The sequence below is a fragment of the Lissotriton helveticus genome, chromosome 5_1 (genome assembly GCF_964261635.1).
Source record: "Lissotriton helveticus chromosome 5_1, aLisHel1.1, whole genome shotgun sequence".
NCBI classification, from domain to species: Eukaryota; Metazoa; Chordata; class Amphibia; order Caudata; family Salamandridae; genus Lissotriton; species Lissotriton helveticus.
The window spans coordinates 2,104,914,270-2,104,932,944 of NC_136065.1; the positions used below are offsets into that span (position 1 = coordinate 2,104,914,270).

Below are 18,675 nucleotides of genomic sequence, written 5' to 3' on the forward strand. Positions count from 1 at the left end.
GTTTGGTCACAGTAAAAAGGGGATTATTCATTGGTGACACACACGTTTCAATAACTCCCTGATATTCAATTGTTCAAGGGTTTCTGCGACGGCTGCTTTAGCTTCACGCCGTATGGGATATTGAGGCTGAGGCTGCGGCTCGGACCGCAAAGGAATTTCGTGGCAAGGGGACAATTTGTCCCAACCACATTGGTTGCGGTAGAGAGCCGGTGCAAGAGCCCGAGCCCACTCTTCTGCAAAATGCTGCGCATGCTCAGTCGAGACAGTGTGCGCGAAACTGGGAAGGATCACCTCCTCCCCTCGCGGCGCTGCGAGCACAAAAGGTGGGGGCCAGTCAGCCTCGGAAAGCAAAATGTCGTACGTAGACGAAAGGTTCTCCCAAAATACCCCTCTGACAGTACGCTGTATGTCACCCTCAATTAACAGGACAATTTCAAAAAGTCTTTCAGGGGGAGCTAATCTCGTATCGGCTGTTTCTATTACAACAAACACTTCAGTCGCTGTCACCCTCAGTAGTGGACGGAGCGCCTCTCTGACTATGGTAATCTCCGCCGCGCTGTCCAGCAAGGTCAGAGCCCACGTCAGATTCCGAAGCCGCGTTCTCACTATCTGTGGCATATCTATGCGCTGTTAAGGCTGCGACTTTCTTCTTCGCAAACTGCGGACGCTTAGGCGTAGAATCCTCCTGCTTCACTGCGCCGTCCGTCTGGCGGGACTGACCACGTCCTTGTTGGCCACCACGTCCACGTCCACCCCCTCCTCCTCCACCGGTCTTCAGGGCCGATGTGTCCTGAAAGGAACGAGGAGAGCGTTGATCAGAACCCTGAAATCGATCAGGTGATTTAATCATCGCGCGATCGCGCAAATCATAAACTTTTTCTGTCGGCGCAGGTGCTTGTACTGCAGGGAAAGATTCCTGAGTCTGTGTATTCTTCTTCCCCTGTGTCTGTTTCTTAGGCCAATTTTGTTTTTTGGACTTGGGCTGGACATCTGTCACTGCAGATTGTCCCTGAGGTTGTTTTTTCTCCTTTACTGGAAAATATTTCAGACCTCTACTTGTGCGGCCAATTGTCTTATAAGCGGCCACCACAATCTTTGCTAACTGGCGGGGTTTGTCGGCATCGGGCAGAGCAGCCAAAGCATTCGACACCTGAAAGTTAACTGCATCTCCTTTAACATTGGAGAGAATGAGATCACTTACAATCTCAAAAGAACCACACAGGCGCATACCCAATTCAACCGCTGCCTCTGGACCATGATCATTCTGAACACGTCTAATGATTTCAGGCAGGGCAGTCATAGACGGGGTGCCGAAGCACCTTGTATAAACTGCCGCAAATGTTTTTCCCCAGCTTTCACAGTCAGCAAGTTCAGGAGTAATATCCTTCGGTAGAGTAATCGTTAACATTCTATGTTTATCAGCAGGAGTAGAATTCGGAAAAACCGCCTCCAGTTGATCAAACTTCTCCGCTAGCCAGAATGGGAAGTCATCGTTGTCAACCGGACGAGCACCAAAAACCGAATTAACCATCACTGGATTGAGACGCATTCCGCCTCGATCCACGGGAACGGCCGCACCCACCCTGGGGACCACCAATTTGGACTAATGCACGAATCACGGAAATGGAAACAACATGTAGCCTGCGAATTTCTGCTAGGGTACAAGCCCCGTGATTCGGGTGCGGGGTAAAGCCACCCAACGCAGGCCAATTAGTACCTGGAATTGAGAGTGGACCTAACCTCGCAGCGGACAAAGAGTGGGGGAGGGCGCCATCAAACCAAACTCGATGCTGCCAATGATCAATAGGTATTTCCAATGCCCTGTACGGCGTATATTCAGCCGGGACATCCGAGGCAGTGTAGGAGTGGAACAAACCAGAATTAGCGTCCACAGCCGGAAACGTAACCCAAGAGTAAAACAACTCGTAAGGAAACGCCGGATCTGCACATACCACGAAAATCACAGCCATCCCATCTACCGGGACCTGGTACGTCTGAAGATGGTTGCGTACCGCTACGCGACTATGCTGCGCAATAGCCACCGCCGCCATGACAACACTGGAAACAAGAACACACAAAGAAAACTTTGTAGCACAACTGGGTAGTAATTCAAAGAAACCGTTTAAGAAAGAATCAAGCTTGAATAAAGACCTATTTCAAAAAATAGGTAGGTTTCACCGACACCCCGTTTTCCGGAAACGGATGTGAAGGGGTTAAGGCATGAACGATAAACTACTCGAGTGTCATGATATAAGACCACCGAAACCGTTGGGCGCCATGTTGCAGGGTTTCTGTACTCACACAGAACTGTGCACAGAGGAGTGGAACCTCGGCAAATTAGGGTGTCCCAAAACTTACCTTAGCAACCAACTCACCCCTTACCGAGCTAGCTACAGTGTCTCATTGGACATATCAAACTCCCAATGTTTAGACAAACCAGAACATGAACTTACAGTACCTCAGGGTACGTGGGACTCATGAACACTCTTTCGTTATATTTATCATTACAAACCAGAACATGGAGTAAAGAAGACACATGTGCATTTGAAATGTTTATTTACTAATGCCGTCTTCTCAGGCGCAGTATCTTAGATAATACAAGTATACTTATTATCAGTATCAAAATTATCAGCATAGTTACTAAGACATAAAAAGCGAATGGTGACAGCATGTTAACATGCTGTAATGAATAAGAGTTAACAACACTTATATCTCACCCTCCCTAACACATATATTATATTATTAGCTAAGAAGGTCTCTTTGGGTTGTTTTAGGGCGGGCCCATACCTTAGTGTCCTAGCATGAAGGAATCACATCAGCATACACCAGCTCTCTCTGCATGTGCACCGCATCAAGTGTGTTAACCATTCTCGTGCAAAGCAATATCAATCCCGCCTCAAGCCCAAGTTGGCAAAGGCTGCACTTGTGTTATGACTATGAAGGCGTGGAGATCAGACCTCATAACAATTCCATATCGTGTTGCTCCTGAAACTTCAGCACTCTCCGTGCAGACATGGTTTATTAAACAAAACTGATATCAGAGCAATAACATATTATTCTCACATACACCACGGCAAACAACTAGGTTGAAAGCTAAGTCAACAATTAAGGGTCGTGTGCAGAAGTTGCAAGAAAGGAAAAATGGCGTTTAAATCTCAAATGTACCTATGCTAACTTAACACGATATAAGGATATATAGGAGCTATATAACAGGCTAACATGTTTCTTCTGAAAAAATAATTAATTAGCCCAAACTCTAATTTACTCTGTACTTCTTGAATTTTTAAACCAATTATTCAAATGTGTGCTGCCTTGTGACAGGACCTGCTCATGTCGCTGTGATCAATAACCTCATAGGTGTATCTACAATGGACACGCCATACAAAGCGCACTACTCATTAACCGCTAGGGTTCCAACAAAAATACATGATTCTCAATAAAGTGGACTGGAGAACACATCAAATATGGCTTCCTCTCATAATTAAGTATCTTTTAGATACAATGTTCATTTATGTGTTTCATTTGTATCCTGTTCCTGAAAGTTTATGAATAGACTGTATAAACATCCAAACATTATTTTCGCAGTCCCCCTGACGAAGGGTTATGAGAAACCGAAATGCATTGGGAAAAAGAAGGAGGGAAATGAAGCTTTTAATTAGTTAAAACATGGATATTGATGACAAAGCAGTGTGATGTAACATTGTCTGCCATGTACCATTGTTAACATTTGTGTAAGCTCTAATTAAGCTTGATGAATCGGTATATGTTGATCGAGCTAATATATCAAAGAAATATTAAGATTGAAGTATAAAAGAGAATTCATAATCACATACGGTTGTTTAATTGTATTTACTTTGTTGAGATACATGCATGTTGGTTAGAACCCTAGCAGTCAATGAGTAGTGCGCTTTGTGTGTCGTGTACATTGTATGTACTGCTGTGAGGCTAACATGTTTCTCCAGATGTTTGGATGCACCGGCAACAGGGGCCTATAGTTTCCCAGACATGAGGGGTTAAGATTTGTTTTTTCAGCAGGGGTGTTGAACACTGCGTGTTTCCATTTTTGGGGGACTACGACTGAGGAAAGTGACAAGTTCCGTAATGCTAATAGAACTTGAGAAAAAATCATTGGGCCTTGAGCTAAGATGCGGAGCGGGGGCTGGGTCAAGTGGAGATCCCAACTTCACTTGGCTAAGTGAGGTTAGAAGTCAGGGGAAAGGCCAAAAGGCTGACATCTTGGCAAATTGATGGGGAAGAAATTACAAGGGGCATTGCGTCCTCAGCATTGCTTGTTCAGTAACGTCGCTAGTTCTTTCCATATTGAATTGTTATAGTAAGATGGCACAGCAATATCTTTATAGGCTTTCACAACTGTGGCTTCAGTGGTGGCCTTTATCTTGGAAAATGCCTTTAGATGCCTGCCCTTTTCTCTGGTATCACAGAGCATAGAAATAGTGTGCTCTTGCAGCATTTTTGGGTTGGTGCTGAGACCACAGAGTTTAGCATGCCCACCAATGTGCAACATTTTGGCAACCATGTACTTTATCCATCAACCTGTGGAGTAGTGTGGCTCACTGGTTAGAGGCAGCAGGCCTGAGAGCAGAAGTCAGCCTGGGACCAGGGTTCAATTCCCAACGCAGCAGGGTCGTGGACCTTGGTCAGCGGACTTGATAATTCTCGCTTCGGTGCTTACTCGAATCAGGGGTTCCACTCGGCCACTCGGGGCATTAGCTTGCCTAATCTCCACAACGGCCCCACCAATTCCGGGGATGCCTGGCTCCACCTTGGGGACTCCCAGCAAGGGACCATCCCACAGGGAAAGCCAGGACGGGTTCCCCAGAGTTATACAGCGCCAGGACGCCCCGTTGCTGGGGCAGCTGTGCGCTTTACAAGTATACTACATTTACATTTACATTTACACCTGTCTAAGACCAGGGCTGACATTACATTGTAAAAAGGCCCTCCACCCATCGTTGGTTTACAAATAGGATGGGCATACCATCTTGAGTGCTTCTCTCTAAAATCACCTAAGGAGCAGTGCCTATCCTTTGACTGTTTTTGCTGGAAATTATATAGACATCAATCTTCCCTTTCACCATGTATTGCTCTTCATCTTTGTCCACTTCAAATCGCCTTCCCTTCCTTCCCTATGGTCCATTCTAGGGCATAAGTATCATGATGGTAAAATCACCCATTCTCGCCATAGTCCACCAAGGTTACATGACAAATAGCCATTTCTGTACTGGGCTTATCCTCGATATCTGACTGTACTTCATCATTCAGACATTATGTTGGTCAATCGGAGAGAAGTGATACAACATAGGCATCTCTGTGAAAAAGAGCAAGCGCTCTTTATCATTAAAAACATAAATCTGCTATTGATGAGGATTTTATTGTTCACAGTGCTGCCATGTACAGATTGGGCTTGGAGGAGTTAGGGATAGCCATGACCCAGACTGTGAATATAACGTTTTCTTGCTGATTGCAGTGGTCTTAGATGAGTGAGCTGCCTTTGAACCTCTGGGCAAGATGTCAACAATGGCAGTGAATGAAGAGAATTTGGCTACAATAGCTGGTTTTGGTTTCTTGGCACTGATGAAAAAAGCAGTCGATGGTAAAGGAGCTGTCAAGGGCATTGAAGATCTAGTTGTAGTTGTTTGGGTGAGGCCGGGCAAACACCTCTCAGCCTCTTATGTCTTGTGCCAGGCCTGCCTCATGCTTCGTCTCAAATGATTATTCTTTAGGAGGTATTGTTTGCTAGGAGGCTACAGATGCACTCATGGTAAACTCCATAATTTAAAAAGAAACCCTACTTACTTTTAAGATGTTATTTAGATGGGGCTAGAGACTGTAGTGTTCATGCATGCCATTAGAAAACAGACCAATGGTTTTATAGGAAAGTCTAAAAAGTTTTGTGACTTTTCTTGCCATGATGTAGTCAGAAAGAGGAAGGTTAGACTGCAAAGAACAACTCCAGACAAGGGAATTTTTATGCAGGAATTCCCTTTAGCTTCATTAAAATGGAGCTGGACCTGAGAAGAGAACTTCTCTGGGACAATCTGAGAAAAAAGACTCCACAAAGAACCACCCACATCCCTTCTCTCTATAAATGGTGTAATGCTGTAGATGGGTTCCTGTAGAAATGATAAGAAATATCTTAAGAACATAACAAATGCACAGCTAACTGAGCTCTGCCCAACACATGAAGTGAGGATGACAGTGGTAAAATGACCACTGGGGATAGAGTGTAATCCTAACCATCTCATTGGCATGACACAAGGGTTACTAGAATGAGTTGGAAGGACTACAGTATTATTTTTACATCTTTAATGCCACTAGGTGGGCAATATCAATGATTTTCATCCTGGCTACTGGCAATAATTCAAAGGTCTGTTACCCTATGAAAGATCTAATGTAAGATAAATGTATTTACATCTTAAACACTGCATTTTATTTTCTGTGCAATCTCCTCTGGGAGGGAGGTATGCACAGCTTAAAGACAGCTTACATGAAATATAAAGCTTTTTTTGGTTCTGTTGCATAAAAACCATGCATTAATCATTGCAAAACTAAATGCGCCAAGCATTGCTTTTTCCCCAATAAATTAAGAGCTGATATCCAAAGGAACAAATGTGCATCAAGGAGAAATACATAAGACACACAAGACATAATTCTGCAATGATCTCTGATGGAGAAAAGTCAATATTTCTGTTGTAGATCATATACATTTTACACAAAGAAATAAAGTTAATTTTCCCAGCTTCAGGAATGTGTTGCTTTACTTCATGTTATCTTCTGTGTATAACGCAGCACTAAATTTACAAAACCAGGCAAAGGCAGGTGCTTTAAGACTCTGTATTGTTGTGTGAGTGCTGCGTAACCCAGTGAATTGAAAATGCTTTTGGAAAGTTAATGGACTAGGTAGTGCTCTAACCTACATAACTAACTCAGCTCAGGACCACCTTCTTACAAGTAAACAGCTCTAATTCCAATTGTCAACCTTTTTATTACTAGAGATTATGGTTCCTCAAATTCATGAAAGCATCCTAAAATGTGAAATAAATATACACAGTCTGGTTACACAAGTGTGAATGAAGGTTATGTCAGGTTATTTATTTCTAAAGTTTTATATAGCGCTAGCTAGACCCGGGGGTATCAGAGCGCTTTACATACACAAAGAAAAGAAGGAGTTGCAAGACATCGTGGAACATGAGGAATCATAAAATATATAAGCAAAGACATCACACTTAAATATACATTGGGGGAGTGAAGGACGCAGGTGGTTGAAACAGTCAGATGACCCCCATCCTAGAAAAAGTCAGAGTGAGAGGGGAGATCATTAGTCTATTGATGCCTGGATAGTTGAATTGGTCAGGGAAGTATTGGTTGGTTGGTATTGGTTATGTCACTACTTTACCTTGGTTCAGAAATAAAGCCCATAGTATAGAAAGAGCCATGGAGGGGTGGGAAGTGTAGTTATGAGATCTACATAGTGTCATGAATAATTCTATCTTTTCTACAGAGCATCTTGGTGGACATTTCTTTACTCACCAACCTCATGGGTTATTTGGTACTAACATGACTCACACAGAAACACCAGGCTCCATCCCTTTCAAAGCCAATGGATTTTGGTATCAGTTTTAAAGTAAGCCAATCAGTAAGAGAGAAAGCTTGTACCAGATGAATTAGATTACCAGATTGTTACATAAACTGCCAGATTTAAGCCACCCCATTCCTGCCATACCACTAGATCCTTGAACACATGATGGCTGTAGTTAGATGAATATTCTGCCTACCAAGAGTGGTTTCGATTCCACCTTCAAGAAGTTCCTCTCCGGCTTCCGGAGGCAAGTCTTTCTTCTGTCCAGATAGAGGTGACCCACACAGGGCCAGGCAATCCTTCACGTATGGTAGATCAGCCAGCTCCCTGTACAGGTAAGAGAAGAGCAATGAGGCAGCTAGGATCTATTTCAGTAAAGTGCTTGGGGAATGGTATGTAGGTTTCCTATAATGTGAGTTTGAAGGTGTTGGACAGGAGTTGTTTGTTGGTGGCCCTGCTTGTGGGATTAACAGTGGGTAGGGTGATGCTGAATGTGATGAAGGAGTTTTCAGACAATGGTCAGTGGCTGCCTCTTTAGAATCAAATCCTATGGAACACCCTTCCTGACTTTGCAAGGGCTAACAATTCCTCTACCCCATTTAAAGCACTCATTTGAATGCATACTCAATTACACAGAATTATACAATTATCAGAACAGCACATAGAAGCGGTTGAAGTACCGTGGGCTAGATGATTTTATTTAGAACCATATAGTATAAATGTAGAAACTTCCTCTTTAGGATTATAACCTTGCAGTACACATTTACAGCCTATCATTTCATTCGAGATCCTAATATAATAACTTTTGAACATTGCTGTGTATATTCACAACTTTGCATACCTGGCCAGTAAATTCCAGTAAAACAACTCATTTAAATGTAGAACCTTTGGAATCTTTCAACATGTGTTTAGTATATTCCAGTTTATAATCCTGCTGACTCCAAGAAGACAATTGACCATTCCAGGCTGAGAGGGAGCAGACACACATCACTTTCAAGCACCTGGCTATTTCTGGGTGTGAGGAGAAGTCCGATATCACTTGCCTAGCAATGCCCACACCGGGGTGAGAGAAAGAGACAGGTTTAACTTGCCTGGCAGTGGCTCGTTCTTCAGGATTGACTTGCAGCATCTTCAGCAATACTTGGGACAGTCCGGCGCCATACTGGCCAGAGTCCTTCATGGTCTTCAGCGCCTTTTTGAGAACACTGGGATCTTGCCTCAGTTCACTGAGCAGTGCGGCCATCTCTGTGTCCTGCATGCAAAATATAACAGAGTGAAACACTCGCACACTTCCTCAGATGGCTGCTATTTTAGCAATGGCCATTGTAGGACACAACAGGCCCAGATCTCTTTTTTGAGATCAAAGCCCAGTGAACTATCACAAAGTGCTTTGATCCAATAAAATTGTCTGTTATAGATAGAAGTAATAGTGGTCAAAGTCTAGGCTTTTACATGCACCGATCTCTCCAACATGGGGACTTTCTTTGCTTGAGGTGCACATTTGTAGAATCATTAATCGCCTCTTAAGGTCAGTGACAAAAAATCTACATACAGTAAGAATTCCTTAACTTTATAAAGATAGAGATTGAAGGTACCCCATGAGTGACTGTGCCCACTCACCTGCTCTGGTTCAGGGTCATTTCTGTACTATTGTAATGGGGTCCCTTGGACTTTGGCTAAGATTGTTGAAAACATTGCAAGCTCCCCAAACTCTCCTTGTACTACAAGCAGGCTTAGGTGAGTAAAGGGTGGCTGTGCTAGCTCCTTGGCACGAGGTGGGTCTTATTGCCCACTGTCTCTAATCCCATCTACGCTCTCTGACTTTGAGAACTTTCCCCGTCAGTATCTTGGCATGGTTTGGTTACAGCACCAAATTTGTGTGCACCTAGAATCCAGCTGATGGGAGGCTAACTGTAAATCTTAGAGCCTGATTTAGCTCTTGGCGGACGGGTTACTCCATCACAACAGTGACGGATATCCCGTCCGCTGAAATATCAATCCTATATGATACAATGGGATTTATATTTCGGAGGATGGGATATCCTGCACTGTGTTATGGAGTAACACATCCCCCAAGATCTAAATCAGGCCTTCAGTCTGGTGTGTTGGGGTCCTGAGGTTTTGTGGTAGGTGTGATGCAAGACAAACAAATGCTCTTACAGCTTATCTGTAATGACTAAGGCCCAGATGCATGAAGCTAAAAACCGCTCGCAAAGGGGCAGATTCTCAGAATCTGCCCCTTTGCGACCGGTATTTTTGCATTGGGATGCATCATCCCAACTTTGGAGGATTGTGTAAAATTGAATTGAGGCCCAACTGAGTGAATAATACAGATTAAACCCCCTCCACAGATTTATATAGTGGCACGGTTTTTATTACGTTCGAAAGGTGACAGTTTTCTTGGTGTTATTAACTAGCAACTTACGGCCACATGCATCATTGTTGGTATTTGCTATTTCTAAATTGCGAAAATTAAGGAATCGCAATTTAGAAATCGCAAATACCTATGCATTAAAAATTCACATATTTTTTGACGATTTCTTTTTTCCTTATTTGCGATTCCCAATTTTGCGAATCGCAAATAAGGAATTCCTTTACATTGATTCCTATGGGCCTAGAGGCCCAAAGGAATCAATGGGAAGGCATTCTCATTTTGCGATTCGCAATTCAGGAATCGCAAAATGAGAATGCAATTTCTAGGGTGCAGGGGGGGGTCCAAAGGACCCCCCCTGCACCCCTGAAATGTAACATACAGTCCATTTTTCACACATACATGCCCATGGGCATGTGTGAGTGTAAAATAAAAGTGTTAAAAATGCACTTTTGTGCATTTTTGAAATTTTTCTAAAATTACCATGAAGGTTGACTTCATGCTAATTTAACACTTCTAATGTGCGAATTCCCAATTTTTTTAAGATGATGCATTGCATTTAAGAAATCGCTAAATTGCATCCCTGATGTAGAGGTGGCGCAGCCTTTGACAGCTTGTTCTGGCAGGGCAGCAAAAGAAAGGAAAGCAAAAAGGGCGCCTGGAGCACATCAGACTATGCCATTTAGTGTTAGGACCTGGGTTCTGGGGAGGAGGCAAGCAGTGGAAAGGAGAATATACTGGAAAAAGAGAGTTGGCCAGACAGACATAGGGCGACTTGCCCTAGGAAGCATGGTCAGCATTGGGGCCCTGGGAAGAGGGTAGACAGATGCACTAGTAATGTACTCAAACAAGACTGAACCAGTAACCCTCTGTTGGAAAAGAGGAGTAGCCATGTTCAGGGATTTCCCTTTCCAATTTAACACTCTACATAAAATGTTTGAGGTATAATGCTGTGCCAAAGGGCAGCGTCTGGTTTGTCCAAGGGACATTACGTTCTGTTTAGGGCTCCCCTACTCTTCCTGATTCCACTGGAAAGAAGCAACTACAGGGGTACTTAGAAGTAAACTAAAGATGGTGTTAACACAGAGATCAAAGTTAAGGTTACACAGGACAATACCACAAATAGCAAAAAAGTAAATGCAGGAGGAGGATTCCTCCATGATTTAGAATATGAGGGGACTGGAATGTGTCCGAAGGTGGTCACACTGCCTGAAGTTGTAAAGCAGTTTTGAGGAGTGGCTTGAGAGATCCATGGTTAGATGAGATGGATGAAAGCATCATGTTTGCTGAATGTGTAGCTTCTAGGGTCCACAAGTGAAGGGTGCTAAATTAGGACATAGTTTCACAAGTCTAAGAGGCCTCTGCTATTTTCTTACCTTGAACCCCCATCCCCGTCTTTCTAAATCCCATTTTTGTTAAACATGCATGGCTTTTGAAATACAAATTTTACTTTGATAGTAGTCCCACTTCTACAGAAGTATATGGTTGGGAAGGAGTATATGCATTATTGTCTTCCCATGGGAACTGTACTTAATGATAGGAACATCTGGAATTCTTCTGGCTCAATTTTAATAATAAAAATTAGAAAAGGGGATTAAAACAAAGACAATGATGTTCAGTCCCACACCCTGTGAATTGACCTTTAGGGTAAGGGGTCAATCACAACTGATGGCTGCTTGCAGCAAGCAGAACTACCCATAATAGACGGGAAATTCTTCTTACATACATTTAGCACAGGACAGGAGATCATCTCCAACAGGATGCAACCCAGGGACCAGATGTCAGACTTCCCGCTGAACGAAAACCGCAACGCCTCTGGGGACATCCAGGATTTGCACTCTGTAGGAAACAAATTTGAAATAATTACTGCAAAGACAGTGACAGAATTCTAGGACTTTTAGACTGTATCCCTGTGCACAACATCCTAACCATGTGCAAGATGTAGTGAGGTGTGTGTGTCAAATCAAATGCAAAACAAATAGATTTGTATGCTGTAGAGGGCAATGAAAATAGCCCTATGTGTCCTTGTTGTTCAATGCTGACCTGATCCTAAAAATCTCCTTATGACAAGGCATTTTCTCAAGCATAGAAAACAGAGAAATGGAGGCAAGGCGTGCATACATCATGCCTCCATTTCTCCTTTGGGCTGGATAATAAACCATGAATATATATTTAGGTTTTAGTCCATCCATTTCAGATTTCCATGTCCGGTTAAAAGAAGATGCGCATACTGGTGCATTGGTGAAAGGTGTTTATTGTCTGCACACACATTGCCTCTGCAATGCTCAAGTATGAAAGGAATATCCTTAATCATGCCAATGTATTCATAGGCTGTGCCTCAGTAACGCCCCAGGGTCCACACACATACACACAAGCATATACACTCTATGCTTTTTAATGCACAAGCTAGTGCACATATTGCCATCACAATTCCTCAATATGTATAAACATTGTTCCTCTCCCTAAACCAAGGACAGCAGCTCAGACCTGATAATAGTCATGGCAGGCCGAATTAGGTCAGGCTCCATCATCAGAAATGAAGCAGTTCCCCTGAACACTGACTGGGGCAGAGGTACCATGAGGTTATCGGATGGGGCTTCTGACATTTTTGGGCAGACCCTCCCACATCCACCAGCCTCTACGTGACTCTTTAAATAAAGCAGGGTGTTAAAGTTCGAGGGCAGGGTCTTCATGAAGGAATCTGGAGTCATTCAGGTAGTAGGTAAGTTAATTACTTCATGTAAGGCTCGTAGGCTACATCAACAGCAGAGAGGGCCTTCCAGCCTCCTCCGTCCGTCCAACTGTCCCTATGTCCTCGCTTCCAGTGCAGAGCACACACCAACATCATATTACACCATTCACTCTCAGCATCCCAGGCACCAGCTCAGACATACAAGGAATGGGACCACACATGAGACTACATGCGGTTGTATGGCATTAGATAAAGGTTTAAGAAAAGGATCTTGGGAAGCAAACAAAGATGTGTAAATAGCAGTGCCACAGTCAGGCACGGGCACACGTGTCCTACCTTCATCTATACGTATGTTCAGTTTCATTTCATCATTCATGAGCGTCTCCCCACAGAAGTCACCAATCACAAAAGACATCTCATCTTGTAGCAGGATGTTACTGGGCTTGAGGTTCCTGCAGAAGAAAATGATAGTTAACAGTGAATCCAAATATAAAGGAAGCTCATGGTAATGGGACCCCAGATCAACACAAGAGACATTTTGTCCTTGGACCACTTTGATAAAGCAAGTGACTCCGCAAAAGAGGCGTTCACCTCATACGCTAGCCTGCCACAGATCACCAGTAAAACAAACTGTAGTTAGCTCCATTCTCTGCTGCTAACACCTGATCAATATATCTGCAAAATATACCAGTGGCTTGCCTTCTATTCTGCCAAGATGCTGTCTGGCGCAGACGTCTTTTGCAAAATGGACCCAGTTGTCAACCTGACGTCCTTATCATTGTTTACTGTTTTATTTTGTGTTTCAGAGAATTCATAGGGTGTATTAAAGACTGTATGTTCCAAACGTCATACTTTTTAATAGTGCAATGGATGCTGTTTTGAGAAGGTGGTGCATTATTGCTAGATTCTGCTACCTCTGCACACTGCTGAGACTTTTCTCTGGTTTTCTGTAAGGCAGGAGAGGCAAAGGGTAAGAACTAGTTCCTCTGGCCCATGGGGACAACCGGAGGAGTCCGTGAGGTGGCTTTCGCGTCTTCCCTTAGAAGCTGCCAGATATAATAAAGCTTCCTTGGGTAGGCAAGCTTCTTCCGTCTCACCAGCAGATCACCTAGCTGCATTAGACATAAAAAACCCACACATCTGTTTGGTTCTTCTTGGCCCTAGCAGGCACATGGGATGCCCTGCAGCCAGTTTGATCATCTTTGTGTGATGCTAAGTATGACTAAGTGACTGTGTACCAAGAAGGCAGGAAGAATAGAGGTGCTTCTATGAGCAGGGCTATGGCCATGAACACTTAATTATGGGGTGAGAAGGAAAATCTAAGGTGTTTCAGGAACACGGGAGGTATGGAATAATAGAGGCACTTGGGAGTGATGACAAAATATATGGCCTGGACACTCGGGAAGAAATAAATAGAAGCAAACACATAAAATGTCCAAGGGTCAGTGACAGCATAATGTGTTTCCAAACTTTTGAAATCGTGGCCAAGACTTGAGGTGGAGAGGGTGATAGCGGGCTTTAGCTCATAATTTAAGCAGCCTTTTACTGTTGATAGTTACTAGAGGCTACGGCTTATATAATCACTGAGTAACAATGTCTATATTTGTGAATTTCCAGCATTTCAACTGCTGTTCATTAGGGTTCCCTTTGTCTCCTCTATTATGCAATAGTTATGTGCACCCATTTTATCAGCTATGAATGACCATCAATTTCCACTGGGGTAATGTTTCACCTTACAAAGTACTATGCTAGAGATTGTATGAGGGTGGAAGAGGCATTACAGAATATTAATTCATGGATGGAAGTAAGCTGACTTGGTTTGAATAAACCCAAAAATCACTTTCCTTTCTGTTCTTCGGGACAGCTACCTTCTTAAATAAAAGTAGAGCTAGAAACCAGCAAATTAAAGTTGGCAGTTTAGAAAGTGAGATGAAACACAAAGTCCATGCACCCTACTTTGCACAGACAATGTTTTATATATCAATACTATTATAATGTTTATTATATCAATACAATGTTTTTACATCAAGTCTCACCACACTGACAACCCCCCAACACAACCCTACCACCACCGCTCGACCCTTCTGTGCCTCTTCTGTTTTTGATAATCTTTTCACTACCAAAAACACATTAAAATAAGTCCTCAAAAATAACTGCCTTCTTGAGATTTCCTGCACGATCAATCCCTTCTCTTACTATCTCTGATGCCACTTGCACCGAGTGTGCCATGATCAAATCAAATCAAATCAAATAAGCTTTATTCGATATTCAAGAAAAAATATCATATAAGCATTCATAGCAATAGTTTAAAAAGTACATATCTGTTTGATTAAAAGAATCGTTAACATTAAAAATTAGCAGTTTTAAAAAGACATTTTCATTTAAAATGGTTTGGGAAACCAAACTTTCAAAGGGAAGGATTTATAAAAAAATATATTATCATCGATCAATATCACATAGGCCATTGTAACGATTTCCTAAATTTTAGCAATAATTTTAAAACCTGTTCCATGATACATATGACATCCCTATCCTCTAACTCTTGTAGGCGCTCAAATGCGTCTTTGCAGGACCTCAAGCCCCATCTCTTTAATAAAGGTCTCAATAAGGATTTCCTTGGGGTCACATAGTATGTACAAAATAATATAAAGTGAATGTTAGATTGAGTAGAAATATCGTCACATGGACAGGGGCACAAATTTCGGGACCAGTCATTGCACGAAGGGAATGTTATAAAACGAAAAAAAGAACCCAATCTGAACCTGACAAGCAACATTCTGGTATAGCAGGAAAAGTCAGTTGAAAGATATAATTGAAGCCCCTTTTTAGGGGTAATCCTTTGATAGACCTGGAGTGTTTTATTTAGTTTTTGATTATCCCATCTTTTGTTTTCCAGGTGATCCAGTAGGATCTTTCTCAGATTTTTCCTTGAAATATTTTCCTGAGTCAAAGGGTCGGTGAAAAACTCTGGGCGACCAACGTCATAAAAAAAGTTTTTGACATAGGCCAACCATTTCGTATGTTTTGCCCCCTCCTGTTTAAGAATATCCATTGTTACTTCTCGGTTCAGAGCAGTCTCAGGGGTAGTCCAGATTTTATGCCACAGAAGAGGAGGCTCAACCTTGATTAGATCTGATATGAATGGCAGATCTAGCTCAATGTGCATCATATAGACAGATGTTGCTTTCGGTGTGGCCAGGAGATACCTCAAAAAGCTATTTTCTGCTATTTGGATTGAAGAAATATTGTTGTCAATACCCCAAAGGCCAGCCCCATATATTGCTGTTGACACACATTTAGCTTTATATATAATAATAAGCTGTTTAACTGGCCTCCCTCCTATTTTTCCAGCAAAATCTCTAAGCCCCCCAATTGCTCTAACAAAGGCAAGTCTCCTCTTCTTGACTGCAGACTGCCATGTCACTTTCCCGTGAACACATATACCCAAGTATGTGAAATTATCCACTGTCTCCAGTCTTTGATCCTCAATGAATATGGGACATGGGATTTTCTTTGTCCTCTTACTGCATACCATTGAAAAGGTCTTTCCAATATTCACTTTCAACCCCCTTTCATGCTTGAAGGCAGTAAATGCGGTAACTGCTCTCTGCAGCCCCAATCTTGTTTGGGAGAGAATAGCCGCATCATCGGCATATAACAAGATTGGTATGGCTTGGCCTCCCACTTTTGGGTAATCACATTCTATGTTTTTCAAGTGCTCACCAATGGCATTTATATAGAGGGAGAAAAGCAGGGGGGCTAAGATGCACCCCTGCCTAACCCCTCTATTGATGGTAAACCTTGGCGAGCACTCTCCCTTCGGGCCAAACCTCACTCTGGCACCGGCATCTCTATACAGCTTCTTGATGAAAAAAAGTATTGATGGATCCATCCCTAGGTGTTCAAGAATTTTCCATAGTTGTTCGTGGAGGACACAGTCAAAAGCCGAACTTAGATCTATGTATGTTACGTATAGGTTTCCCTTCTTTATCTCTACGTATTTAGACATAATGAGGTGTAAATTCAGGATCTGTTTGATTGTGCCTCTTCCAGATCGGAAGCCAAATTGAAGTTTTGAGAGTATGTCCTTCTCTTCCATCCATTTTTCTAAACGTTTCAGAATAATACGGCCCGCAATCTTCATTGACGAATCAAGCAAGGAGATAGGCCGATAACAGGATGGTAAATGCCTATCTCCTTTTTTAAAGATAGGTATTACTATGGCCTCGGCCCAAGATGGAATATGGCCCGAAGCATTCGCGGAGTTCAGGACAGAAGTCAATATTGGGGCCCAAAAGGCTATTTCTGCCTTGAAAACGTCTGCTGGGATGGAATCCGGACCGGGTGCCTTCCCAGTTGGGCTCTCCCTTATAGCCAACTCGACCTCCTTACACGAGAATAAGATGTTAGGATAGCTTTCACTAAGAGACCTTGTATTAGGGGGAGGAATGAGCTCCGATGTTATACTTTTTGATGGCATCGGTTTACTGTATAGTTGTTGAAAGTAAACCGCCCATGTCTCTCCATCAATCGCAAGGTCCAAGCTCCTCTCAGGCATTTTTACCCAAGGAAGAGGGGTATTTATGAGTTTCCAAAAGACTGAATGGTCACGATTTTCACAAGTTGACAGCAGGGTCTGCCACGCTTCCGCCTTCAAAGATTTTATCCTATTTTTGATGGCTAGGCGATATCGGAGTCTGGCCTGACGTATCTCCATGATTGGCTTCGGTGTTATACGCAGTACGTTCTTCAATGATTTTAAGGCCCTGGAGCAATTTTTATCAAACCACCCTTTACGGGTGATCCACCCTGGCTTAAACTGTCTTGTAAGTAGTTGTTTTAGACTGACTTGTATTTTCAAAAAGGCTTCAAGAATGGAATGTGGCTGTTCAGTCAAAGACAAACAAATATGTACCTCCTCCCACCTCATCTTCAGTAAATTTTTAAGAAGACTAGCCGGATTGATTTTTTCCCATTTAATGGTATAACCTTTAAGAGCCCCCAATTTGATGGGTTGTTCATAGTTTGTTTTGGGGTGATTTTTTATATTAGTAGGAGAGGGTAGCATAATGGATAAATCCAAGGGATAGTGGTCACCATATAGGTGATCAAGAGTGTCCCAGAAAGATATTAATGGGGCATGCATCTTTGAAAAAAGAATAAAATCAATAGTAGAGTTTGCTGCTCTGCCATGGAAAGATGGTTTAAATGATCTTGGAGGGAGAGACAGATCATTTGCAAAATCTAGGTTAAAGGAAGCCATGAAATTATTTAGTGGCTCCCCTATTTTTGAATGTGAAAAATGGTTAGAGATGACTTCATCGGATTCAGTTTCCTTTGTGGGGGAGAAGTCACACATACCCCTTGAGACATTTTGGCAGATGTGACAATTAAAGTCGCCCATAAACGCTGTCACACACTCACCCCCACATTGTTCTTTAATTGATACAACGGCATGGTGTAAGTCCTCTAAGACTTTCTCCAAATGCTCTGAGGGCATATTATTATAAAAATTAATAATTAGCAAAGTCATGGATGAGCCAATATCCATGACAATTATTTGGTAAGAAGCCCTGAGTACCTTTTTCCGGATCCTATGTCCTACTGCAACACTAATGTATATACACAGGCCCCCCCCATGTCTACCCTGCTTACTCGCTATCGCTGGTGAGTGAAAGGTCTGGTAACCCAGTAAATGTATAGGGGTAAGCAACCAAGTCTCCTGAAAACACAGGACTGAGTAGGAATTTACCACATCCAGCCAAGCCGGTTGAACAATTTTCGAGGAGATTCCTGCCAAGTTCCAACTAAGGATCTCTATCTTGGGAGATGATTTCCCCTTTTCCACATGTGTAGACAAGGTATTTGTGAAGGTTGGCCGGTCTGTTATGGGCGATGTATTTACTAAGACCTTATTGTTTACCCCATTCAACATCCCTTTTACTAGATTACTACAACCCAAATGGCCCTTTATGTGGGATACTTTCGAAATTATGCCAAGTGCTTTCTCCC

At 42.6% G+C, this 18,675-nt stretch overlaps 1 protein-coding gene across 2 annotated transcripts in view; it reads right to left on the reverse strand.

Annotated features, from left to right (window-relative positions):
• Nucleotides 1–18,675, reverse strand: part of STKLD1 (serine/threonine kinase like domain containing 1) — a 392,522-nt gene that overhangs the window by 247,244 nt on the left and 126,603 nt on the right. For both annotated transcript variants that reach the window (XM_078646124.1, XM_078646123.1), the window contains exons 7-10: nucleotides 13,000–13,115; nucleotides 11,698–11,810; nucleotides 8,692–8,852; nucleotides 7,797–7,927 (exon numbers count right to left, since the gene is read on the reverse strand). In XM_078646124.1, the coding sequence (XP_078502250.1) occupies nucleotides 7,797–7,927; nucleotides 8,692–8,852; nucleotides 11,698–11,810; nucleotides 13,000–13,115 (521 nt within the window). The remainder of the gene's footprint in view (nucleotides 1–7,796; nucleotides 7,928–8,691; nucleotides 8,853–11,697; nucleotides 11,811–12,999; nucleotides 13,116–18,675) is intronic.